Genomic DNA, 27,072 nt, shown 5'->3' with positions numbered 1-27,072 from the left:
CAAACAATTAATGTCGGTCAAGGCAACTTTCGAAACTGGATTGTCGAAAAAGTATACTAAAAAAGGAAAAAATTTGATTCAGTTGTCCTCAAAGTTTGGAGTTGGTCAGTACTCGAACACAGATATTGGTCTCGAAGCTTGACAGAAATCTGTCATATGTCTGCTCATCTAAGGCAGCATTATTCTCGAGATTGTGGAAAGTTTCAGTAATACTTCCAAGATTTTTTAAAGAATGAGGATTCTGCATAAAAAATAATAAATGAAAATAAGAAGGCGCTATGGTGAAATGGAAAAAATCAGCCAATAGCTGCTAATCTCCCCACAGACGAGAGTAGAAGTAAATGTTCAAAACCTAAACAGACTATCATTGATCAAAATTATATAAAGGGTATTTTAATAGTGACGCCTAGAAGTCAGTAGTAAATAATTCCTAGACGATATCTTTTTTTATGCCATCTTCGACAATTGTCAAGTAGGCATATGCACAATTTTGTACTATAGAACAACTTATTAAAACTATTGAAACTTATCATGAAATTGGTCGACCTTTAAGAGCAACATATAGCAAAAACGTGATTTTCTTGATGGAAATAATCGTCCGAGTGATGGCCAAAGCTTGGTGAAAAAATTTCAAGAAACTGGTTCTGTTCGACTGGCAGACCAAAAACTGAAACTGGACGTACTGTTGGGAATATAGCTGCTGTAACGCAAAATGTTGCTGAACAGCCTGTAAAATCGACAACTCAACATTTAAATTATGTCATTTTTCACATATAATTGTTTTGTATTGTATAAAAATAGTGAAACCTGAGGGAATCTCAATTTTTACGTTTTATTTAAAAAAAAACGAGACGAAAGAAAGACCCTTTATAAATAAATGGAGTAGTCCAGTCTTTACAAAAAATCTGTCTTTGAGGGCGAAAGCAAAACAAGCTCTTTTCATCAGACCTTGAATTTAGTAGAAATAAAGGGTGGTTAAATTTCAAGGGCCGATGTTGAATGTAAACCACACCTAAGCGTCAAGGTTTTTCTGCATTTCATTTGGCATTTTTCAATTTCAAACTAATTCAATTTGAACCATAGAAAGATACACAATCGAAAAACGCGTTAAAGTTATTCAGGCTTATTATGAAAACGGGCGTTCAAATCAAAATGCATATCGCGCACTTCATCTTCAGTGATGAGGCACATTTTCACCTCAGTGGATTCGCCAATAAGCAGAATTGCCGCATTTGGGCGAATGGCAATCCAAGAGTGATTGCCGAAAAACCAATGCACCCACAAAGAGTGACTGTTTGGTGCGGTTTATGGGCCGGCGGCATCATTGGGCCGTATTTTTTCTAAAATGAGGTCGGTCCGGCAGTTACAGAGAATAGTGTTCGCTAACGTGAGATTAGCAGCCAATGTCAATAGGCCGCCAACATCATGTGATTTGACACCGTTGGACTTCTTTCTTTGGGGTTATTTGAAAGAAAAGGTGTACGTCGATAAGCCAGCAACAATTCAAGAGCTAAAGGATGAGATAATTCGGCACATTAACGGCATAGAAAATTTGGACCATCGAATGGAGGTGTGCCATTTGGCCGATATTTTGTTTCATACGTAATTGAGCCATACCAGTATTATCATAATTAAAAGAAATGAGAATAATTTTTTATAAAAATTTTATTTTATTCAAAATCAACACCGGACCTTGAAACCTAACCACCCGTTACAATATTGACCATTAGAGGATTTGCATTTTATTTTTCGGTATTTTAATTGTAAAAGTAGCAGGCTACATAAATAGGGCACACATACACATCCATATACTCTCACACGCTCACATATCGATACATGTTCGCACGAGCGTACGTGAGTCAACTTGGCGCTATACCTCCAGCACAATTTTCCACCTGATAACGACTCACGATGCATTCAATAATTTACTAAACAAACATACTTCAAATGAACCACCACAGGCATAGTCTGAACCATAGCCACAACTAGCACGATCCGCTTCTACTTGAACACCATTAGCGCCTCTCTTATTATGGGCAGACATTATGATAAATAATCGCTGTAACAACAACATGACGAATAAAGCAATCAAAGGCGTCAATGTGCGTAGGCCTATAAGAGCTCAACGAAGTGGAATAAGGATTCATAACAAGTACGGAGAGAGTGGAGCATATTTCGTTGGCAGTCCAGCGTTCCCTGTCGTTCCGTGGAGCACGTGAAGTGATTTCAAGTGGCACTTCAACAATCAAGCATTCGGTTTCGTTTTCATGCAAAGTTATTTATTTACTTAATTCGATTACCGTATTGCTTTTGCTGTCACTTCACTGCCTCACCTTCGCAGGCCACCAGCTTTTACATGCGAGCACTTCATAGCTCGTTACCAACTCATGCTCTTAACTAAGTTTACAATAAAGTAACTGTTTATTATTGATGCTTAATTGTATATGTCTGCGACTACAAGCAATAACCGCCTACGTCGAGAATTGTGCTTTCGAGAAAAATCATTTCATATGCCTTTATACTCGTATGAGACGAAAGTCGAAAGGATATACAATTTCTTGTTAATTATTTTAACACACCGATAGGGAAGTCGGGATTTCAGATAAATATATACTTAGTTTTTTTTAGAGAATATGCTTACATTTATTACCCAATTATTTCTTGATTCGAATTAGGCGGTAATTGCTTGTGGCTATAGATTTGTCTTCTCAATGCAGGCCCTGCAGGGAAAACTTTAACAAATTAAATCTTGTGTACAGAAATTTGTAGTAAATTATTGATGGGATATTGGAGGGAGATGTAAACATCTTTTAAGTACTATTAAAGATCTAGTACTTAAACTGATTTCATTCTCAAATGTGGTATTTCTATGAACAGAAAACAAATTAATTTGTAAAAAGAGTTCCAGTCAACTGTAAAGTAAAATTAGGATGCAGTAATTCTATAACTTTTTTGAGTCTGAAATTCAACACTTCTTGTCGCTCTTAGAAAAGCATATTTTCTGGATAGCTTACTATTGGCCCCTTCCTCGGGCCTGAACCTTGACGTGGTGGTTGGACTTGCGCGCATCTGCGAAGGGCTGGGCTGTGCCAACGGAATACTTAGGTGCTCTAGAAGGGGCCCCCTTGGTTGAGAAGCTAACCTTGAAATACCAGACAAAAATCGGTACAAATAAGTCTGTTTTCTGATCCAAAAAATCCAGAAGCGTCAGTTTCATAGAGAGTCCCTGGTCTGCGTCTATTCCCAATGGGGCGGCAGTGTTCAAACCTGGCAGCAGATATAAAAACCTTCCTTCGATCTTCTAGCTTTTTTGTTTTAGTTTTGGCGATGATGTTGGGTTAAAAATGCCTTCGCACCATATAGTAACCGTCGCTATTACGTGTGTGGTGATGCCTCTACAGATATCCCTACTCTTCTGTTGGATTTTTCCCTCCACCCCGGGACTACTTCCGCATTGCTTCGAGGTAGAGGGCCAAGACGGCGTCCTAAGAAGGACATTTACTTACTCACCCCAGGGTCGCCTGTTTTAAGAAACCTATGCTTAATGCTCTTCAGTATACATAAGTCTCCATTTCAGGCTTCTTTTTTCGGATAATATCCTCCACGACCTAATTTATAAGTAACGACGGCATTCCATTTTTCTTCGTCTATCATCATTTTCTCGATTATCTCTTCAGTTGTAAATACACCAATAGCTCGTTGCAGGGCTGTATATGTTCCACCTCTCGCATTTAAAGAAGGTGTGCTCCACATCATCATACTCAGTATCTCCATATATGCAGTCTGGTAGGCTCTCTTTTCCCATTCCCCACAAATACTTGCGAAAGAACCCATGTCCAGACAAAAACTGTGTGAGGTAATAGTTAACTTTCCCGTGCTTTCTTTCTACCCACTTTTTTAGATCGGGTATTAGACTCGCTGTCGATCTTCCGTATCGTTCCATGATCGAAGCAAATCCTCAAAGACCTGCACGGTAAATTCAGATACGGGATAGTGGTCCTACGCGTAGGAACAGACAAGAGCAGCATGATAACCAATTTGTGCGTTAATCGCTTCAGGCTACTAATGAAATTCAGCAGGTATGTGATCCTTCCCACGACTGACGATTCTACGTTACCGGAATGACCTTCGGTCAAGAACTGTCACTCCAGCAGCATGCTGCTACAACAACAACAACCAGGTGGGTGATATTTGAGCCTGCGATATCCGCAGGTGTGGCAAAAAGTGAGAGCAAGAAGTCTGAATAATAGCCCGACGAGAGCAGGACAGCTGAGGAAAAGGTGCTTAGATGATTTCACCTTTTCCTCCAGACAGCTTCTGCATAGAGGAGTGAAAGCAATGCCAAGTCTCACCGCATGGATACGTAACGAGCAGCGCTCGATAAGGATGACTGCTGCTTTGTTAGAAGTTCCACAAGAATCTCACGACTTGTCTGATTTGCGCATTAGCCCAGCGCTCACTGAGCGAAGCCTATTTTTAAAGGAGCAGATCACAGATTCCCAGGAGCATCTGCTCACAGGTTCACGGGTTCCTCTCCTTTCGCGGAGAAACCATCTCGAGTGATCCGTGTCCAGCTATCTCATCAACCCAGCAGTTTCCCGCTATGCCAATATGACCTGGAATGGAAAATCAGGCATTCCACTACTAATTTCGGACGCACCCACAAAGAATTACGGAAGTAAGCAACCGATTCACTGCTTCTTTGATTGCGACTACCTCCACTTGGAAAACACTTACAGTGGTCCGGTATCCCAGAGTGAACAGGGTACTAGACCTATGTAATTTGTCGAGTGCTTGCGCTAATTCCTCCCTACCCAAAAAGGCAGGCAGAAACAGCACTATTGCCGCCACGCAAGTTAGAGTTTCTAACTCAACAGAAGCGCAAAGTAGATTTCTTAGCAGGAATAATTGTTCCTACGCAGTCTTAGTGCGCAAGTGTGTAGAAGTAAACCAGTACAAGTACCGACTGGGAATCTATGCATGGTCGGTAGTTTTAACCGAATACGGTTCAAAATTCGTAAGCGGTTTTGTTATGTTTATGAATGAAATACGTTGCTTACATTAGATCATCACTCCATACAAACATTCAACCATTCAGATATTCGGTCAATTGTTTGTTCAAAGGCTAAAGCAGTCAAACACACATGTATGTATATATGTATGTATATATGCGTGTATCTTTACAACCTGATGTGCAGTCAATTTTTGAATAAATAGCGCATTATTTATCATATGATTCAGTTTGTTTGGGATTATCCATTAAATTAATCTCAAGTACTTTGAAGAGAGGTTCATTTTATTTGCTCAGGTTAATTTATGCTGATGATTTATCGGCGCGCCATATCATGTTTTGCTAGTAATTTAGTAATAACAAACCAAACTATATTTCACCGTATGTAAAAATTCATATATACGTAAATAAAGGGGCTTTCAAAAGTGACACCTAGATGTCAGTAGTGCATAATTCCTAGACGATGCCTTTTCATGTCATCTTTGGCATTCGTTGAGTAGACAGATGTACAATTTTATTCGACAGAGCAACGCGTAAAATAATTGAAACTGGAATTTAACCCGAACTAAACCTCCTACCGTCAAATTACCGATACCCCCGTTACTACCGTCAACTATTTCGTCGGGAGACGGTTGGAGCATTACACTCAACGTCAGTTACTGTCCTGATCCAGCACCTCAGAAGTTAAATCTGTTACCACACACTGTAAAATCATTTCAGAGAGAGCCACCACTGTCGGATCTGTACGCCCGCTCCCACAATGGCTCTGTGTGCCAACCCTGTGTGAAAGACCCTTTACATGCGTAAGAATGTGCAAGAGTGGGAACGAGACAATGTAAGACAAGGCGAGTCCATCCATGCATACACAGATGGCTCAAAGCTCGAGGGTAAGATGGCCGGAGAATGTATATTCCGAACATCTGGTGATCCTCTTTAGTTTTCGGCCTCCCGACTACTGCAACATGTGACAGACTGAACTGATGGTAATAAAACCGTAGCACTGGTAAATCTGGTACACTGGTGTCTAAGTTTTCACTGATAGCCAGTCGGCGATAAAAGCCCTTACAGTCGACAACTTCTAAATCATGAAATGCCGCACATCTCTTAACGAGATGGCTGAGTCATTTCATCGAAAGCTATTATAGATTCCTGACCATTGTGACATTGAGGGTAACTGTAGGGCGGGACTTGGTACTAAGTTGACTGATGAATACACAGACAATGACATGGGCATACATTTACAGACTTGTAAGCTACTTCTTTGTAAGGAAGTTGTAACTGCAGCGAATGAAAGATGGCGTAATGAAATCATTTGCAGAATCGCCCGACAATTGTGGCGGGTTCTCAATGCAAACGCGAAGAATCTCTGATAACACTCCGATTTCCATTATAACGTGGCACTGCCTAGTAGGCAGGCCATGATGATGTGCGTACAAACACAGAGTTCTATGAAATAAGGAAGAAGAAGAGACGATTTCGCTCCTTCTGTGCCATTGTACCGTTCTATCCATTCGTAGATTCACAATTTTAGGTAGACAATTTGTTAACGAGCTTGAAGATCTCACAACTATGGAAATCAGGGATCTCCTAAAGTTGTTGAAAAGTTCACACTGGTGCTTAGGAGAGATAAGGGCTAGTTCCACATGCGGCATCCAATGGACTATTAGCCTCAGTGTGTCCCACAACCGCTTCAGCCTAACTTTACCTAACCTCACATATCACAAGTAACTGCTGTCTAATATCTGTCTCACCTTTGAATCACCCTATACTATGTGGCATTGACGAGGGAAATTTTTAACCACGACCACTTACATATGAGTGCTTGTGAGAGTGTAAGTATAGCACACGCCAGCCGAAGAAAAGAGAGCTGTGGATAACGACATTGTCATCGCACATGATTCAATTATTAAAGGTTTGCTCACTTGTGACATTAGAATTCTGACACTCCCTTACAAAAGGTCGCATTTAAGTAGGGCGAAGAAAAAGGAAAAATTAAATACCTTTTTCTTCTTAATTGGCGCTATAACCGCTTACGCGATTTTGGCCGAGTTTAGCAAAGCGCGCCAGTCGTTTCTTTCTCGTGCTAACCGGCGCCAGTTGGACACACCAAGTGAAGCCAAGTCCTTCTCCACCTGATCTTTCCAACGCAGAGGAGGCCGCCCCCTTCCTGTGCTACCACCAGCTGGTACCGCATCGAATACTTTCAAAGCCGGAGCGTTTGTATCCATTCGGACGACATGACCCAGCCAACGTAGCCGCTGGATCTTTATTCGCTGCGCTATGTCTATGTCGTCGTAAAGCTCATACAGCTCATCGTTCCATCGTCTGCGATATTCGCCATTGCCATACGTTAGGACGGGCATGATGAGAGTCTTGTAGAGTGTTAGTTTTGTTCGTCGAGAGAGGACTTTACTGCTCAGTTGCCTACTTAGTCCAAAGTAGCACTTGTTGGCAAGAGAGATTCTACGTTGGATTTCAAGGCTGACATTGTTATTGGTGTTAATGCTGGTTCCTAAATAGACGAAGTCTTTTGCAACCTCGAAATTATAACTGTCTACAGTGACGTGGCTGCCGATACGCGAGTGCGCCGACTGTTTGTTTGAAGACAGGAGGTACTTCGTTTTGTCCTCGTTCACCACCAAACCCATTCGCTTTGCCTCTTTGTCCAGTTTGGAGAAGGCAGAACTAACAGCGCGGCTGTTAAGGCCGATGATGTCAATATCATCGGCATACGCCAGCAATTGTACGCTCTTATAAAAAATTGTGCCTGAGCGATTAAGTTCTGCGGCTCGTACGATGCTCTCCAACATCAGGTTAAAGAAGTCACACGACAGCGAGTCACCCTGTCTGAAACCTCGTTTGGTATCAAACGGCTCGGAGAGGTCCTTCCCAATTCTGATGGCGCTGCTGGTGTTGAGCAACGTCATCTTACATAGCCGTATTAGTTTTGCGGGGATACCAAATTCAGACATCGCGGCATACAGGTAACTCCTTTCCGTACTGTCGAATGCAGCTTTGAAGTCGACGAAAAGATGGTGTGTGTCGATTCTCCTTTCATGAGTCTTTTCCAAGATTTGGCGTATTGAGAATATTTGGTCGATGGTAGACCTTCCAGGTCTGAAGCCACACTGATAAGGCCCAATCAGTTGGTTGACGGTGGGCTTCAGCCTTTCACACAATACGCTCGCTAGAACCTTATAGGCGATATTTAGAAGACTAATCCCGCGGTAATTGGCACAAATTGCAGGATCGCCCTTCTTATGGATTGGGCAGAGCACACTTAAATTCCAATCGGCAGGCATGCTTTCATCCGACCATATTTTGCATAGGAGCTGATGCATGCACCTTACCAGCTCCTCGCCGCCATGTTTGAATAGCTCAGCCGGCAGTCCGTCGGCGCCCGCGGCTTTGTTGTTCTTTAGCCGCGTTATCGCTATTCTCACCTCGTCATGATCGGGCAGCGGAACGACAATTCCGTCGTCAACGATTGGGGTATCGGGATCTTCACTTTCTCGGTGACATGCGCAGCTGTCAATGTATAATAAGTTCGAGAAGTGTTCCCTCCATAATTTAAGATTGCTCTGTACGTCAGTCACCAGTTCGCCATCTTTGTTCTTACAGGAAAACGCCCCGGTCTTAAAACCTTCTGTAAGCCGCCGAACTTTCTGGTAGAATTTTCGGGCGTTGTTCCTGTTGGCCAGCATCTCAAGCTCTTCGCACTCACGTATTTCGGCCTCTCGTTTCTTCTTTCGGATAATACGTCTCTCTTCCTTTTTCAGCTCTCTGTAGCGATCCCACATGGCTCGCGTTGCGCCCGATCGCAGCGTGGCTCTATAGGCGGCATCCTTTCTTTCTGCGGCAGCATGACATTCCTCGTCGTACCAATTGTTTTTTCGGGCTCGCCGGAATCCGATTTCTTCTTCGGCGGCGGTACGTAGAGAACGAGAAATGTTGCTCCATTGTTCGTGGATGCCGGTTTGTTGGGCAGTACTCTCTGAGAGCAGGAGTGAGAGTCGGGTGGCGAATCTTCTGGCTGTCTGTTGTGATTGCAGCTTTTCGATGTCGAACATTCTTTGCGTAGGTAGATGCACGTTTTTTGCTGCACAGAGGCGTGTGCGCAGTTTGGCTGCAACAAGGTAGTGATCCGAGTCGATGTTGGGTCCTCGGATCGTACGTACATCTAATACACTAGAAGCGTGTCTTCCATCTATCACAACATGATCGATCTGGTTTCGTGTTTTTCGATCAGGAGACAGCCAGGTGGCTTGGTGAATCTTCTTATGCTGGAATCTGGTGCTGCAGACTACCATGTTTCGGGCCCCGGCGAAGTCGATCAGCCTCTGTCCGTTACCGGATGTTTCGTTGTGCAGGCTGAATTTTCCGACCAAAAATTCCCTCCTTGCCCACCCTGGCGTTGAAGTCGCCAAGCACGATTTTTATGTCGTGGCGGGGGCAGTGCTCATAGGAGCGTTCCAGGCGCTCATAGAAAGAATCTTTGGTAGCATCGTCCTTCTCTTCCGTCGGGGCGTGGGCGCAAATTAGCGATATGTTAAAAAAACGGGCTTTGATGCGGATTGTTGCGAGACGCTCGTCCACCGGAGTGAACGACAGTACTTGGCGACGAAGTCTCTCTCCCACAACAAATCCGACACCGAATTTGCGCTCCTTTACATGGCAGCTGTAGTAGACGTCGCAAGGTCCTATGGTTTTCTTACCTTGCCCCGTCCATCGCATCTCTTGGATGGCAGTGATGTCAGCCTTTACTTTCACGAGGACATCAACCAGCCGGGCAGAGGCACCTTCCCCATTAAGGGACCGGACATTCCAGGTGCATGCCCTCAAATCATATTCCTTATTTCGTTTGCAGGGGTCGTCATCAGTATAGGGAGGTCTCATCCGAGGCTTTTTCAAACTTTTCATTGGGGGGGGATTTTTAAGTGGTGGGTCCCAAACCCAACGCACAACCAGCTATCCTGGAATGTTTCGCCTTCTCACGTTAGCTCACTCCCGAACGGGTGTTCGGAAGCTACCCAGAGGATACGTGGGCTAATCCCGGCCGTTGTGAGCTGCTTGAACCATATGCAGAAGAATCGTCCTGGCCATTCCCAAGTGAATGGCGATCAGTAACTTTCCCCACTTGCGTGGACTTCTACACATGGAACCATCCTCCAATATACCTTTTTGGTAAAAATTATTTTAATTTTAAATAAATATAGTCCCAGAATTACATTTTATGAATTAATTTTTTAGTCAAAACTAACCGCGAAGTTTCGCCAATATGGCGCTATTGTGTTACCTAAGCATTATGACCCTAAGTAATACTTTCATAGAGGAAATGGATTTATCATAAATTTAGTAGACTAAAAACAAACTTTCAAGATACTCATGTCTTATTTTACTATGCTCTGCCCACGTAAGTTTGGTGTCTTGACCGCCAAGTCATGATTATTCTTATATTTTAAGTACTCTTATATTCCTAATCGTTCTTATTCAAATGAATTATTACATCGGCGGTGGTCGCAGTAGCCGAATGGGTTGGTGCGTGACTACCATTCGGAAGTGCACGGGCTCGAAACCCCGGGCACGTAATGCCAAATGATAGAAAACATTGTTAGCGATCGCCCCTCGACAAACAATGGTAAGCCTCCGAGTGTATTTCTGCCATGAAAAAGCTCTTCATAATAAACCATATGCCGTTCAGAGGCTGCGAGTAATTATATATTACAAAATGAATTCTTGTTAATAAGTTATATATTTTTAAAACAATCTAGTGAGTACTTCCGCAACCTATATTTGAAAGGCATCGGGCTCAGATTGTGAAAATTACCATCTTTCACGCTCATTGCCCCATCTATGATATCCTGATATGTCCGGATGTACTCCATATCATGGTCCATATTGGTCCTGGACGTACCGAGCAAGTTCTTGCTCATAAGCACATTCTTCTGAAAGCGAAATTTTTTTCCTACATATTTTACTTTTCCTCCACTTTTACTCTAAATTTCTAGGGTTAGCAACCCAGTGTCTTGCTAAGGGAGCCAATTTGTCAAGAGGAAACGAGAAAGCTGCTTACTGAGCAAACCTTTTATTATTGAATCATGGTCATCGCATACATAATATTTTCATTATGTACCATATAATTAGGCAGAAAAAGTATATTCACTCTCAAATAAGCATATTGAACAGCTCTCGTTTACTAAATTGAGGCTCACTTGGAGCCTCTGAGACGATATCACTTAACTAAAGTGTTGACACGGCAATAATACTTACTTACTATTTTTTCCAGCAAAAGTAATCCTCCATTGAATTTGAAGGTTAGCATTGTTTTCTGGCTTAATGGTGCATTCCAAGCCAAGGCTATAACGGAATGGATGCAATTTCTAATATGCTCTGTCCAATTTTATTTACCCAATTTATGCCAAAGTCAAACTCCAAAAAAAGTCAAACTTATCTGTTCAGATCGGCCAAGATGTCGGTCTAAATAAAGTCGAATAAAATTAAATAAAAACGCATATGAGTAATTCTACTGAATCAGTCAGACATTTTTATGATATGTTTAATAATTAAACAAAAAACTTTGGGGTTAATGACTTTAAAACTTGAATGCCTATGCTAATTTGCTGGAGAACTTAATAATAATACTGGGATTTAAGTTCATTTGTTCGTGGTACTCCAGCAACAGGCTCATCATACAAGTGCGGATGTTAAAAATTATTTTGCGGAAAAAACAAATGCGTATCTCATCCAGGTGAGATAGTAGAGAGATAGATTCTCATTTACTAAATTTCTCTACTCTAATGCAGCAGAAAAAAATGCGGCCTTTTGAACCTTTAAGTAAGCAGTAGAGCATCATAGCTGTTCGTTGACTTTAAGAAGATATTCGACACAATCATACGACACTCAATATGGCGGGAGTTTCTGCCCAGATCATCCGCCGCAACCGAGCCTTTTACGAGAACTCCGAACTGGCAGTGACCCGTTCACCACCATCGCAGGCATAAGGCAAGGTTGTCCCCTGTCGCCCCTTCTCTTCGCCATTGTCCTAGACGACATCAAGAGCCAATTGATATTGCATAAAAGAGGCATCGGATGGAGTTTCACCAGACATCTTGAGGACCTGGACTTCACCGATGACATCTGCCTCCTCTCTCACAAGCTCACTGGCATGCAAGCGAAGGTGGACAGACTAGTCACGCACTGTCGGACTGAAGGCCAACCTCGCCAAGACGAAGGCTATGAGAGTCAACCTCAAAAAAGCAAGGTATATCATAGTTGACGGGTGCGCGGTGGAATTTGTCGAAAGCTTGTGTTATCTCGGCTGCACTATCAAGGGAAACAGCGGAGCAGATGCAGATATCAACTTAACAGGCTAAACAACGCAAGGGCGGCGTTCGGGAGAATGCTTACAGTATGGACGAGCTCGCAAATCGCCAGGCGATTCAAACTGCAAATATTCAGCTCATGTGTGAAGTCAGCATTGTTGTACGAAAGTGAAACATGGAAGGTCTCTAACACCAGCACACAGAGGGTACAATATTTCGTCAACATATGCCTCCGCACATTTCTGAACATTCTGGCCGAATAGCATCAGCAACGATGCGCTGCACAGTGCGGCCGATTCCCAAAAAGCTGGGAAAAAAAAAGTTTCTAGATAGAGTTTTTTTGTCTTTGGGTTGGCTACAGTAATGCCTTGAGTAGTGAAAACCGTTCATAGCAACGTCCTGTACCCTAAGTATCCTCTGTATTTTCAGTCGCAACGTGGCCTTCGTTTGAGCATCGTATTACTGTCGATGAATAGTGAAAGTTGTACACATTTGAAAGATTTTGTAATGGAGTAAATTGAACAAAACCAAATGGAATCATCTTCGGAAGGTTAGTAAAATACGAGAAATCTTTAGTACATATCAATACCTCGACACAAAATTTTTAGCTGCAGCAATACGTAGATACATTTTTTGCAATTTTTTTTATAAAATTTGAGTTTTCAAACTGTATAGTAATACAACGCCGTCATATGCTGCTTTGAAACCTATTAAAGGTTACTCAAAAAAGTAATGGTTACTGAATAAAACAAGATTCAGCTGCTACCACTTGCTACCTTGCGACCCCAAAAACATATAAATTTACATGCATCTTGATTATGTTCTAGAATATACGCTATTTCACGTGAGGGGGTGGCTTTTCGGGAATCGGCCGCACTGTGCGCTGTGGAGATCAACGAAGAGGAACCGATCCTATGGCAAATCAAACGCATAAAGTGACGATGAATTAGAAAATCACCAGATAGCATCACGAGTATGGCACTGGACTGAAGTCCGCAAAGGAGCAGAGGTCGCGGTCGGCCAAAGAATACTTGCAGAAGGTTGATGTTGGACGAGCTAGCAGAGGCCGACCTCACATGGGACGGCGCAAAAACAACAGCTCAGAATTGTGTAAGATGGAAGAGGAGAGGCTTGTCGAGGTAGGGCACCGAGCGGAGTGAGTAAGGAAAAAAAGTTTACAATTTAATTATAAATGGTTTTCCAATAACAGGTGTTATTTTGAATAGCCCGCTATTTCAGTAGATGTCACTTTTGAAGCTGTTATTTTTTCAAATTTGACAAGTAGAGACTACGCATTAATAAAAATGGAACTATACACCCTTAAACAACGCATTGAAATGATTAAAATTCACTATAAAAATGGCGAAAATTTGGAATGGCGAACAGACGGTTCGTAAAACTCGAACATTTTTAGGTCATCGTGAAGCACCTTGTCGGACCGCAATACAGAAATTGGTGAAAAAATTCGAGCTGTTGGGACAAGGTAGTGATGTGAAGAATAAAACCCGTGCACGTCGCTCTAGAACAGCCGAAAATATTGCTGTTGTAGCCGAAAGTGTTGAAGAAATCCCAGATTTGTCCATTCCTCGTCGTTCTTTGGAATTAGGCATTCCACAAACATCATTATACCGTATTTCGCATAAAGATTGGGTCTTAAGGCTTATAAAGTCCAGTTAACACAAGAACTCAAGCCGGCCGATCATTAACAACGTCGTGTCTTTGCTGATTAGGCCATTGCATTCCATAAAAATGATCCGGAATCCCATCGAAAAATCATCTTGAGTGATGAGGCCCACTTCCACCTTGGTGGCTTCGTCAACATGCAAAATTGTCGGATTTGGGGCTCAGAAAATCCAAGAGTTATTGTTGAAAAGCCTCTCTATTCTTAACGTGTGACTGTTTGGTTCGGTTTACGCTCCGGCGGAGTCATTGGACCTTACTTTTTCGAAAATGTACCTGGAGCAACAGTTACGGTGAATGGATGGCGCTATCGGGAGATTATTAACGATTTTTTATGGCCGCAATTGGATGGTATTGATCTGGATAACGTTTATTTTCAACTAAGTGCCACACAAGGCACGAAACCATTGATCTTTATCAAAATAACACCTTTTATTGGAAAACCCTTTATATATAACTTCATTATTCTTTACTTTTAGTAGTCAGTTTGAAATCATGTTTTCTTGACTTCTTGAAATAAATAAACAATCTCGGACATACAAAAGCTTCCTAAAGAAAAAACCGAAAAGATGCTGATTGTATGAGTGTTTATGATTCAAATTGAAATAAAAAGAGAAATTTGAGTCTTATTATTTTATTCTTTAAATAAATACATTGGTGCAGATGCAATAAATAAATTAAATTAAAAGCTAAAATTACTGGAAATGCATATATTTTATTTAAATCTCATTACTAATTTGCTACTTTCCGTAAACGTTCGTTATCTGCTTCACAAAAGTGGCGTACCTCCCTTATCTATACTTCTTCAATTTAATTTTTTGTTTGGAGCATGCAAACTCTATTACCAATACTTACCGAACATTTCTAATTGCATCATGGTAACTACGCAAATAACAACGAAAACTGAGAATATTTTGAGATGTCAGTCGAAACACAATATGACTAAAAGCTTAAAATTAATTGAGCTGTAAAATTGTATTCATTTCATTTTATTTATGCAAAAATATGCACAAGTTTGGAGTTAATTCTTACATGTTAATGTTTAATATAATATTCGTGAAAGATTTATTGTGTATAATTTTTTTATTATTATAGTAATTGTTCCATAAATATAACGGGCTTAACCCAAAATGTTGAAGGACGGTTAAATAAAAGTGTTAAACCTTTTTTATGTAGAACTAGGAATGTATCTTCAAACCCTATGTTACAATTCATTTTTAGCGATTATAAAAATATGTTCAAATCATTTTAAATTGGACGAAATTGCATTTGACTTTTGTATATTTTTACAAAAAATAATGTCCTCACCCTGTTAGCGATTTTTAATTGCTTAAAGCTGTCATAAAAGGCACCATTTCATGTAAATTAAAAATAATATTTATAATATTATCATTTAAAACCAATTGTTCCTTGCTTGAGATTAAAAACGCATATACGTATATGTATACACACAGGTTTGCAGACTCTAACAGTTCACTCTTTAGATCAATAAATCCTGATCTTTCATTGACAAAAATTAATATGTTAATTAAAGTTTCACTAAGATGGAAAACTAAGAGCTCATCAACTCAGCAAATTCAATACTTGGCAGATACGAAGTTTGAGGCGATTTAAAATATCGTATGTATATATGTACATTTGAGCATATACACAGATATGCATAAATAATGCTCATCTGGGCAGTAGTTTTTTTATTTTTCTATATGACCAAAAAGTAGGGGAGGGGGCCCAGTTGTGACGCAGGCCCAGTTGTGACGCAGCTAAATATTTTTGACATGCGGTATGAAAATGACAGTTTGAGCCCTGCCAATCATGTTCGTTTGACGTTCAGCAGTTTTTGTGCAGACACCAACGTTAGTAGTCGCATTATGTATACACGCACCAAACATCGTGTTGAAAATCGTGCGAAAAAGTTATTTTGATTTTTTTCAAAGTACCAAAATTTTGTGAAATTAACAGTGAAAAGGCGAGTGTAATGCATCAAAATATTGTATTTGCCGTATATTTTGTGATTCTATATGGATTTATGTGATTATGTGGTGTCTATAAAAAACTTGCTTGTCATACACAAAATAGCATCGTGACCCGGTTGTGACTCAGCGGGTGGCCCAGTTATGACGCACCTTTTTTTTGCACTACGATCATATAGAACTGCCGAATTCCTACATTTTTGTTGTTGTTTAAAAAAAACCAACTGCCAACTCGATCAATTGCAACGTATGCAAGCGTCCAGTTCATTTGAAGTGCGCCAACATGCAGGCAAGTTATTTCACTTGCAAACACTGCGAAAGTGACGTGGGCGACGACTAGGAATATTTAATCGTTGTCATTTATGGCCATTGAAGGACATTTTCTTTTGTATTTTTCATTATTTTTGCCATTGAAAGCCTTCAAAATAAATAAATCATTAAATCACAACAATTGGTGTGACATTCCTTTCATATTTTCTCATTTCCAGTAAATTTCTTGAGGTGCGTCACAACTGGGCCACTTTTTTTTTGTCCTAAAAAAAGTTATCCTGAAAAAATTTGTTCCAAAATTTGTTGAGTAACTCAAATAAACATACTTTCTTTGGAGAAAAGTTGCGTTTGGTTAATAGTTAAATGTTAAACTTCTTCATTTTTCAATTTGCGGAACTGAGGAAAAAATTTTAATTTTTTTCAAAACCCGCGTCACAACTGGGCCCCCTCCCCTATACTTTTCTGGTTACGTCATGTAAAGATGTTTCGTAATTCACAGTTTCGGATTTCCAAATAGGCGCATTTAGTCGCGTTCGCATCTTAAGTCTTTTATTCATTTGATATTATTGCACTGAATAACTTTGTATTATTAAGTCATCTTTGAGCATTTAACTTTTGTCTTTAGTATTTGATTGCACGATGTCGAAAAATGGATTTACTATTTGACATTTATCGTACTTCCTTCCAGTGCATTCGAATTTTGTGCGCCTTGAGTCCATAAATATGACCAAAAGCTTTTCCACACTCTTCGCATGCATGCGGCTTATTCACATTGTGTGTACCTTCAATGTGACGTGTTAAGCTGGACTGACTTACGAAACGCATCGGACAGTATTCGCACAGAAAAGGTTTCTCATTGGGATTATGCACATATGAATGACGCCTAAGATGTGATTGTTTGGGAAAACCTTTACCGCACTCTGCACAAATGAATTTTGGCCGGCGTGGTATACAATCATGAATATGTTTGACGTGCTCGCGAAGAAAACGCTCCTCTACATACGCCTCTGGGCAGTGCAGACATTTAAAGATGCGTGGTTGTTCATCTTGATGAGCAAGTGACATGTGTTTGCGGAAATACTTTGCATAAACGGTAACAAAACAACATCTATCGCATTGGAATTGAGTATCGTAACGTTTAGGAGGACGGCCTTTGGCTTTTTTCCCGCTTGTAAGTTCGATGGCGCATTTATCTTCTCCTTCATCTACTATATTTTCAAATAAATCCTGAAAACCGGAATCTGGCTCGCTAAAAACTGTATTTCGTTTGTGGTTATAATCCACTGATGTTTTACAGTTAATGCATTTTTTACTTCCGACTGCACAATCGCCGCAGGTTGACATTTTTGATGAGCACGTCGACACTGACTGAAAAAATAAAGTATTTATTTTTATGTAATTTCATGTGTTTTAAGTAATAGATATTTAAGATACCGGTATGCACGCAGATTTTATAGGTGAAGATGATATCTCTAAACGAATATCTTCAAATAAACATTTTTAACACTAACGCAACAAATATACGGATCGCCGATTAATTAAATCACAGCGCAAGTGCATTACATAGAGCGCGTATATGGGTTCACAAAATCGTTTATTCTATTTTTATTTCTCTTTGCTTTAGCGCTGTCTTCTAACTGGCATTTTTGCAGGTGGCATTCAACAGGTGGGTACGCTTCTATGTACAAAATTGGGCGAAATCGACCACTCCCAGTTAAACATATTCACTTGTGATTGCATTGTTTTTGTTTTTTTTTTCTTTTTTGTTTTGTTTTGTGAGTATATTAATGTGAGCATATTTTACCTAAAATAGAGTTGGTTAAAATATGCACTAGCGACTAATTTACAGTAGAAAATTTACCTGTGTACCGCATGTGCCTACAACCATTCCCGCATACTCAGTTCCCAATGGTTCAAGCAGAAAACTGCTGAAACTTTTCTCTTCCAAGCAAATCCGGCACGTTACAAATGTTAAAGTTTTATTCATCTCTTCACTATTGTTTACAAATCTCTATGAATGAAGAGTCTCCGCATATGTTTATAGTGCAAGTGCAGCCAAGTTGCGTTCAAATTTCGCTGCCACTAAAACAAAATCAACGATAAAATCACCAGCGCCAGCATAAAATGATAACAGGCATGTGGCAACTCATAACAACATGCTGTGACAAACATAGATAATGTGACAAATTACCTCTAGCGTCAACATTTCTTGATTATCTATGATTTCTTGCTCTGCGATGGAATCCTGCAATTTGTGTGAACATAAATATGACAAACTATTTAAAACTGGTGAAAAATTGCTTGGCACACAATTGGGCAACGTCATAAAACTTCTATTGGCTGACCATGTAAGTGGCGTGCAATAAGTACAAAATTTATTAACTAACCTTTTTGTTTTGCAGCAAGTTGAAATCCCACCAAAGTTTCTTATCTGCATTGAATGTTCATTGGCGCTTATACAAGCAGAGATAGTTTTAAAACGTCTTTCAAACGCCTTGTCTTGTACACGAACATCTCAGGATAACCAATTGAAGGCTCAGAGCAACGTTGAACCGGAAGGCCAAAAGAGTAAAAATTTATATAAGTCAACAAAGGAAGGACAAAATGAAATTGTCTGCGATTTGGATAAATATTTAATTGATTTGAAGTTTAATTGTACCTACTGTAAATTTACAACAACCAAACCAAAATTATACAAAAAACATTTAAAAACCAAACATGGGGAGGACAATCCACGTATTTACCAGTGCCCTCATTGCACGGTGACATATCAACGTGCGAATGCAATACGAAATCACATTTCTTTCGTACATGACAACAAACCGCGACCGAAACGACAGCGCCGTAAAACTATTGCCGTTGATACGCCGGCATTGCTGAGCAGTACCAGCCTTCACAATGATGTGGATAATGATGCTTCAGAAGCTAACAAGACATGTGATGGTAACCAAGGAAATGGTGGAAATTTGCCTTATGAATTTGATTGCGCCCATTGCAAATATAAAACGGTGCATTCAAAATGGTTCAAGAAACACTTACAAGTCAAGCACCAAGTCGAAGATGCCAGGATATATAAGTGCAAGCAATGCCCTAGTACATACAGTAAGGTGCAAAAATGGAACATAAATAACATAAGTTACGTTTAGTACCATATCTACGCAAACAAGCTTGTTTATTTGATTGCAATTGTACGTGTATTATATAATTAGTGTGTAAGCTTTCAAATGAGCCCATAACGGTTAAAATCTAACAACAACAACTACTCATTGGAAGAGCTGAAAATAAAAACACAAATGTTCCAATTATGCACCGCTTACTTCGTTGTTGTTCAATGCTTAATTTTAACGGTTCTTTTTAAATTTGGCTGTGGTTTCTTTTGTTCTTTTTCTGGAATTGGTGTCATAAAGTGTCAAAGTGTCAAGTCATTAATAAATAAAACTATAAAACCAAGTTTTGAAGAAAATATTGTAAAATCTGTGCGGGACGGGTTGTCTATTCGAAAATGTGCCCAAAAATTCAAAGTTAGTCACACCAAAGTGCAAAGGCTTAAAAAAAACATGATTTATTACAAGTTAAACAAAATCCTGGGCGTCCACAAAAAATGACCGAGCGGGAAAGCCGGCATTTGGCTAAACTAGTTGCAAGCGGTAGCGTAAAAATACCGTCAGAAGGCATTCAGACAATGAATTTCAAAGTCAACAAATGGACAGCGAGACGAAATTTAAACAAATTAGGATTGAAAGCTGCAGAAAAGAAGAAAAAACCGCTGCTTTCAAAAAAAAACATGATAAGCAGAAAAAAGTTTGCTGAAGTACACACCGATTGGACTAGTGCAGATTGGCAGCAGGTACTAAGCAGGAAAGCTTCAATAATTAATATCATTTAATGCATATTTTTGTTTTTTACAGGTGATATGGTCAGATGAAATAAACATCTACCAGTTTGAATCGGATGGCTGTTCATGGTTTTGGTCAAAAGATCCCCAGCAGTTAACAAAATCAAGCGTGAAATAAACAGTGAAGCATGGTGGTGGCAACATAATGGTTTGGGGGTCCTTTGATCAAAATCGAAGGACGAATGAAAAAGGAGCAGTACTTGACGATCTTGCAAGAAAATTTGCCTGCTGCCATCCAAAAAACCGGCCTTGCTGTTGAAAAAGTAATTTTTCAACGAGACAATGACCCTAAACATACGGCAAAAATGGTATCCAGCTGGCTGAAGTCCCAAAAATTTTCGGTTATGCAGTGGCCAGCACAAAGCCCTGACATGAACCCCATTGAGAATTTGTGGCATCTCGTAAAACAAAAGTTCGCACACTATGTGAACCCGCCAAAAGGGATGAATGAGGTCTGGGAGCGAGTCCAGGATGTGTGGTACTCCATTCCGCCACAAACTGTGGCTAAATATACAGAAAGTATGCCAAACCGTATAAAGGCATTAAAAAAATCGAAGGGGCTTTGGACGAAGTATTAAAGTAATTTCTTTTTTGTACTTTTTTCATAAATAACTAAGCGGTGCATAATTGGAACATTTGTGTTTTTATTTTCAGCTCTTCCAATGAGTAGTTCTTGTTGTTAGATTTTAACCGTTATGGGCTCATTTGAAAGCTTACACACTAATTATATAATACACGTACAATTGCAATCAAATAAACAAGCTTGTTTGCGTAGATATGGTACTAAACGTAACCTAAGTTATTTATGTTCCATTTTTGCACCTCACTGTACGTGCGACAATTTGCACTGCAAAACCATATTGCTTATGAACATGAACATAAACCGCGCCCCAAACCTCAGCGACGCAAGTCCATAGCTACAGTTCTTGAACTTAACACCACAATTGATAAAGAATTTTTAATGCCGGATACAGATTTGAAAATAGAACATAATAGTGACGAAGAAACTCATGAGTTTGATAACAATAACCAAATAGGAATTATATCGGCTAATAAAACCGCTGATGAACAGCAAAACAAAGAAGAACTCACATTCCAAGCACCTAATAAAAGGAACCGAAATCAATTAAGTTCAAGTGAAACATCTACGACAGAATGGATTTTCCAGTGCTCGAATTGTAATTTTGAAAGCGGAAAACAGAAGAAATACAAAACACATTTGAGCACTCAGCATGGTATAAACGACAGCAATATTTATAAATGTCCTTACTGTTCTGCATCATACGAGCGCTATATTTTGTTACAGAGTCACGTAAGAAATAAACATACCATTGATTTAACGGCTTTGAATGACATGTCGGGTATAGATTTTAGTCAGGAAAACTTGGAAGTGTGCTCTAAAAAGAAACGGAAAATGCAGGAAACACCAAAGAAATCAAAAGAGTTTACACATGCGGAATGCAGTCAGACACGTAAACGGAAAATCAGTAGAGGGAAGGATTGGTCTAATGAATCTGTGGCAAACAAAAAAAAATCATTAGATAAGTTACAAACTTAGATGGAAGAGTTAAGTTGTTCAGTGAAAAATGTATCAATACAAAACTAGTATACCAGTATCTGGGCTGTAACACACCGTCGAAAATGTGGCTGCATACACATGTGAGAAACCCTATATACTATAGCAATTTGCTCTGGGAAACTATCTAACATCTTCGGCCCGAATGAGCATGTCGGTGTACTTTTTTGGCTTTAGTAAATCATTCATAAAATTGTATGAATATTTAGTAGGTATGTAATAAAAACTTATGTGTCAAAGCAGTTGAAGTTAAGGTTATGTTTGCGACCGACCACAATATATATATTAAATATGAATTTTTATATCATTAGTATTTTAGTTGAACGTTATTATTATATATGCTACTATTGTGTGCCTTAAATAACTATCGCATTACAGCAAATATGACGAGTTATTATACTTTATTTTTATCATTTGATTTAAAAAGAAATTTATGAAAATATGTTTAGTTCATTCTCATATAAAAACCATATAAATCCAATTTTCAAACTTTGTGCAAATTTAAAAAAAAGTCAACAAATTTTGATAAATTTTACTCTTTTTAGTCAGAATGAAAAAAAATCGAGTATGCAGCTTATAACAAATTTAATTTTTACTTTAGCTGACCAAACACAGTCATATTCGATTTAAAAATACTTCGAATGACAAGACCACCAGCTGCTAGTATGCTGTTACAAAAACAACTGCCGGCAAAACAAATTACAAAAATCAGCGCGTATTATTATTGAATTTTGTTTTTTTTTTCAATTTTTTTTCAAAATCCAGAACGTTCGAAATATTATTTTTGTTTTAGTTTTTTATTTTGTATTTTCGTTAACAAGAAGTTATTATTTCAAATTAGTGCACATATTCACCAGACTCATTTGAAAGAGCGAACCTTTCACTATAATAACGAATAAGTAAAATTATTACTTTTACGTAAAGTTCTGTTACAAGATATAAGAAAGGACCCTGATAAAATTTCTGTAATTCAGATATATTTTACAAATAAATCCATATTCTTATGGGAACTTTTTCAATGACAACCTACGTAAATCGTGTTTTTATTTAAGATGTGTAGGAAATATTAAGCTTAAGGCGATGTGAAGCTCAAAACCGTCTGGCATATTGGGCATAATTATTTTTCTCTTTATAATGACTGTGGAAAGTGGTTGTATCTACATATTGTATCTTACATATGAATATAGCAACTGTAAAACTGGGCCAAGGCGTATAAAATGTCATCAGAAGCCCCAAACCATTATACAATATTATATTAATTTGGCGAAAACGAAATCCATTATTTTTGCGAAAAAACTATATTTATTACACTTTTTGTTAACACTAACTCTCCACTGCCATCTGTTACTTTTCTTGTCACCCTCAAGATTGGTATCGTTCTAATTACATATATCCTCGTTATCTCCTATCCTAACATAAGTATCGCAAGAACATCAAGCCTGCACCAATTTTATATACATAATGTACACAATGCTTTAATTATTTTATTTCTTGCCAACCCGTTTTTAAAGTTGATTTTGCTTCATCCGTATGTAATTTTCTTTACATTATTCCTTCTGATTTGAAAAGTATTTTTGCAACGGTAATAGTGCTTATATGTGTTCTCTCACCAGTCTCACTTGCTCTATGTGGTTTCACATATCCGGGATATCCGTTACGCTTCAAATTTTCTTTACCTGTACTTGAAGAGTATGTTTTTGGTTATATTTCATCTTTTTTGAGTTTTCCTTAGAAATACTCCATTTTTTGTTTTGATATTGAGATGTGCAAGGGGTTTGGTAGAACTCAAAATGTTCTGCATCTGGTGACCCTTTTCCTCGTTTTAATTTATATTACCATACTTATTGCTGTTTATTAATAATAAAATGTATCAATTTTTACTGTTGTATTCTCTTTTATAGCATGCATATCATATACTAAGTTTTTTACAAACAACGAATTCAAAATGGAGTAAATTGTTTATAAATTACCAATAATGAAATGTCTCCATATATGCATACCACAAAGTGTTTCATACATAGATGACTAGATGTGAAACTCTTTTTCTCGTGAGAGCGCTGAAAAATGTGCATTTTTTATATATTAACATTTTCCAATATTGCCACACCGGTAGAAACATGAATTGGGTATTTTTGAACCAAAGGTCTGGAATTTTTAGTTTCCACACCACCATTGAGGTTAGTATTTAGTGTGCGGTTGCCCAATAGCCTTATATCACTCGTAAACAGCTACATATACTAAAAATAAGCACAATCCGTATGAAATATGTACATAAATAAGCAAAAAATTTAAAAATTTATATGTAAATGAAATTATTTAAAACTGAAATACAAAAGTAATTTAATAATAATAAAGTAATGAACGCGAAAAAACATAAGTTATAATTTAAAACATGACTTATTGCGATTATTCTCAAACAACGAACAGAATAAGTTAAAGCAGAGTACCTTTAATTTTTGAAAATATCTCAAACACAAATTCAGTTCCCTTACCTACGCTTTTCAACTATAGAATATTTACGTATATACAAATTTACATAAACCAACACACAGTTTTCAATAAAATTAAATTATGTACATAAGACTAATTAAAAGTAAAAGTCGAAAAGGATATAACGAGCTTTGGATTCTACAAACTCACTTAAATTCAAATTATTACATTTCAATTGAATTAATTTTAAGACAAATAATTATAAACATTTCAGCACGTCATTTCTCCATTAAGCAAAAACGAACTGTTTTCGTCTGTTATTTTTGGCGCGTTTCTTCTGGCAGTCTGCCATTTCGCCTATCAGCTGTTCAAAATCCCATAATGTGTGAGTGCTGCCAAGTTTTGAAACGTCCGCATGGGCGCGCTCTCTCTCAAAATGAATAAGTTTCACATCTAGTTATCTATGGTTTCATACTCTTTGCTTTACTATACTACGAGTGCTGCCAAGTTGTATGTAAATTGTATTGCCACCAGCACAAAATGAATGACAACTCTGCAGCGCCATCATAAATAATAGCAAACGTGTGGCAACCGGTGATGTGCTTAGCTTCTTCAAACACGCTACTTTATTAAAGTGAATATTTCGAAAATTTGTATATTTAAGATGAAGTCTTGCAATTTATGTAAACATAAATATGACAAACTATTCAAACCTGATGAAAAACTGCTTGACATAAAATTGGGCAGCGTAATAAATATTATATTTGGTGACCATGTAAGTGCCCTAAAATATGTGCAAAAATTGTTAACCAACCTATTTGTTTTGCAGCAAGTTGAAGTCTCGCCGAACTTTCTTATCTGCACTGAATGTGCATTGGCGCTTATACAAACCGAGATAGTTTTAAAACGTCTTTCAAGCGCCTTGACTAATAACAAAAAAATTCAGAATGTCGGGCTAAATAATTCAAAATGTACCGCGAAGAATAAGAACAGCGATGAAGTGGAAAACCACGATAAAGAAGATTTAGATAAATCAAGTAAAGAAGTACCCGATGCAGATGCACCTAATTTGGATAACACTTTGATTGGCTGGAAATTTTGTTGTATCCACTGTAAATATACAACAGAGAAACCAAAAACATACAAAAAGCATTTAATATCGAAACATGAGGATGATAATCCACGTATTTACCAGTGTCCTCATTGCACGGTGACATATCAACGTGCGAATGCAATACAAAATCACATTAATTCCGCACATGGCAAAAAGCCGGCCCCGAAGCGCCGTAAAACAATTGCTGATGTTACTCCGATATTGTTGAGCAGCACCACTATTCACAGTCAAGTAGATAATGATACTTCAATAGCTAACAAAACATATGATGGTATCCAAGAAAATGGTGAAAATTCGCCTTATGAATTCGAGTGCGGCCAATGCAAATATAAAACAATGCATGCAACATGGTTCAAAAAACACTTACAATCCAAACACCAAGACGAAGATGCCAGGATATATAAGTGCAAGCAATGCCCTAGTACATACATCAGACAATTCGCACTGCAAAACCATATTGCTTATGAACATGAACATAAACCGCGCCCCAAACCTCAGCGACGCAAGTCTTTAGCTACAGTTTTTGAACTTAACGCCACAGGTGATAAAGAATTGTTACTGTCAAATATTAAATTCCAAACAGAAGAACATAATGGTGGCGAAGTAAATGGTGAAATTGATAACATTAATCAAAACGGAGATATATCGGTTAATAAAACTGATGATGAACAGCAAAACAAAGAACACATATTCCAAGCACCTAAAACAAACAGTCGTAACCAAATAAATTCAAATGAAATGCCTAAACCAGAATGGATTTTCCAGTGCTCGTATTGTGAGTTTGAAAGCGGGAAAAGGAAAAAATACAAAACGCATTTAAAAACTCAACATGGCGACATAAGCGATAGCGATATTTATAAATGTCTTTACTGTCCCGCATCATTTGAGCGCTATAGTTTGTTACAGAGTCACGTACCAAATAAGCACAGCATTGATTTAACGGAATTGAGTGATACCCAGGCTCTAGACTCTAGTCAAGACCACTTGCAGGTACGCACTACAAAGAAACGAAAAGTCGAAGAAACTCCAATTAAATCAAACGAGTCTGGGCATACAAAATCCACTCAGGACGAGCGGGCGAGTAAACGGAAAAACATTGAAGAGAAGGATCAGCAAAAAGAATCTTGCATTCTATGTGAGAAAACATTTTCATCAGTCGATAAGTTACGTACTCACGTGGACAAATATCACGATGGTGAGGCACAATTCCGTTCCAAAGAAAAGAAAGAAGCTCACCTAATCGGTGAAAAATCTTTGGACACAAAGTTAGCATGCCCACATCCAAGCTGCTCGAAGCGCTTTCGCAGTCACTCGAAAATGCAGCAACATATGCTCGATAAACATGCTGATTTACTAAGCTGAAACAGTAAGATTGGCTGAAGGTTTTTGTTTTGAAAGGCCGTCTAATATCTTCGTACCGAATACGAGTGCCTGAAGCTGGGTGGACGTTTTTGGCTCTAGTACTTTATTTTTATGTTATTTTAGATCAAACAATCCATTTATAAAATTATTCTATCTTGAAGTTAAAGTGTAATGGTGTTTGCTTTGCAGGTTTTCTGTTTTAGCAAACTATTTAATTTAGACTTCTGACATTTCGAAGAAAGGTGAAACCGTACTGTGTGTGAAACTGTCCATCGATGTCATAGAACATAAAAAAAAATTAAAAGCGCGCTCGGCGAAACAAATGGAATAATCATAGATACATATGTATATGTACATATATACATATTTCGCAAGAAAATAAAACAAGTCAATACGGTAATGCTTAAGAATTTTCTTAAAATAAATTCGTTAATGAACTTAA

General features: G+C 38.6%; 3 protein-coding genes across 5 annotated transcripts; 2 read left to right on the top strand and 1 right to left on the bottom strand.

Moving 5' to 3' along the window:
• Positions 1-14,676: 14,676 nt before the first annotated feature.
• On the bottom strand, positions 14,677-18,331 carry LOC128860449 (zinc finger protein 678-like). 3 transcript variants are annotated; one of them, XM_054097985.1, is made up of 3 exons: positions 18,115-18,321; positions 17,688-18,057; positions 14,677-17,621 (listed from the first exon to the last, which is right to left on the bottom strand). In XM_054097985.1, the coding sequence occupies exon 3, from the start codon at positions 17,595-17,597 to the stop codon at positions 16,923-16,925; it is 675 nt and encodes a 224-aa protein (XP_053953960.1). In that variant the 5' UTR covers positions 17,598-17,621; positions 17,688-18,057; positions 18,115-18,321; the 3' UTR covers positions 14,677-16,922. The 3 variants fall into 3 exon arrangements, with proteins under 3 accessions (XP_053953960.1, XP_053953961.1, XP_053953959.1); XM_054097986.1 differs by having other exon boundaries at positions 17,688-17,931; XM_054097984.1 differs by lacking the exon at positions 17,688-18,057 and having other exon boundaries at positions 18,115-18,331.
• A 56-nt stretch (positions 18,332-18,387) lies between these two features.
• On the top strand, positions 18,388-19,942 carry LOC128860448 (PR domain zinc finger protein 5-like). Its single transcript, XM_054097983.1, has 2 exons — positions 18,388-18,601; positions 18,656-19,942. The coding sequence occupies exons 1-2, from the start codon at positions 18,473-18,475 to the stop codon at positions 19,397-19,399; spliced, it is 873 nt and encodes a 290-aa protein (XP_053953958.1). The 5' UTR covers positions 18,388-18,472; the 3' UTR covers positions 19,400-19,942.
• Positions 19,943-24,712: 4,770 nt separating this feature from the next.
• LOC128860446 (zinc finger X-chromosomal protein) lies at positions 24,713-26,966 on the top strand. The gene is made up of 2 exons (XM_054097979.1): positions 24,713-24,929; positions 24,984-26,966. The coding sequence occupies exons 1-2, from the start codon at positions 24,819-24,821 to the stop codon at positions 26,628-26,630; spliced, it is 1,758 nt and encodes a 585-aa protein (XP_053953954.1). The 5' UTR covers positions 24,713-24,818; the 3' UTR covers positions 26,631-26,966.
• Positions 26,967-27,072: the final 106 nt, after the last annotated feature.

The sequence above is a fragment of the Anastrepha ludens genome, chromosome 4, assembly GCF_028408465.1.
Source record: "Anastrepha ludens isolate Willacy chromosome 4, idAnaLude1.1, whole genome shotgun sequence".
NCBI classification, from domain to species: domain Eukaryota; kingdom Metazoa; phylum Arthropoda; class Insecta; order Diptera; family Tephritidae; genus Anastrepha; species Anastrepha ludens.
The sequence above is the reverse complement of the archived record's forward strand: the minus strand, read 5'-3'. Positions and strand labels throughout refer to the sequence as shown.

Excerpts from the sequence above, each read along its gene's own strand:
- LOC128860449 (XM_054097984.1), bottom strand. The coding sequence starts at position 18,240 with ATGAATAAAACTTTAACATTTGTAACGTGCCGGATTTGCTTGGAAGAG. Across the intron at positions 17,622-18,114 it reads TAGGCACATGCGGTACACAG|TCAGTGTCGACGTGCTCATC; the intron begins GTAAATTTTCTA and ends TTATTTTTTCAG.
- LOC128860448 (XM_054097983.1), top strand. The coding sequence starts at position 18,473 with ATGATTTCTTGCTCTGCGATGGAATCCTGCAATTTGTGTGAACATAAA. Across the intron at positions 18,602-18,655 it reads AACTTCTATTGGCTGACCAT|CAAGTTGAAATCCCACCAAA; the intron begins GTAAGTGGCGTG and ends TTTGTTTTGCAG.
- LOC128860446 (XM_054097979.1), top strand. The coding sequence starts at position 24,819 with ATGAAGTCTTGCAATTTATGTAAACATAAATATGACAAACTATTCAAA. Across the intron at positions 24,930-24,983 it reads ATATTATATTTGGTGACCAT|CAAGTTGAAGTCTCGCCGAA; the intron begins GTAAGTGCCCTA and ends TTTGTTTTGCAG.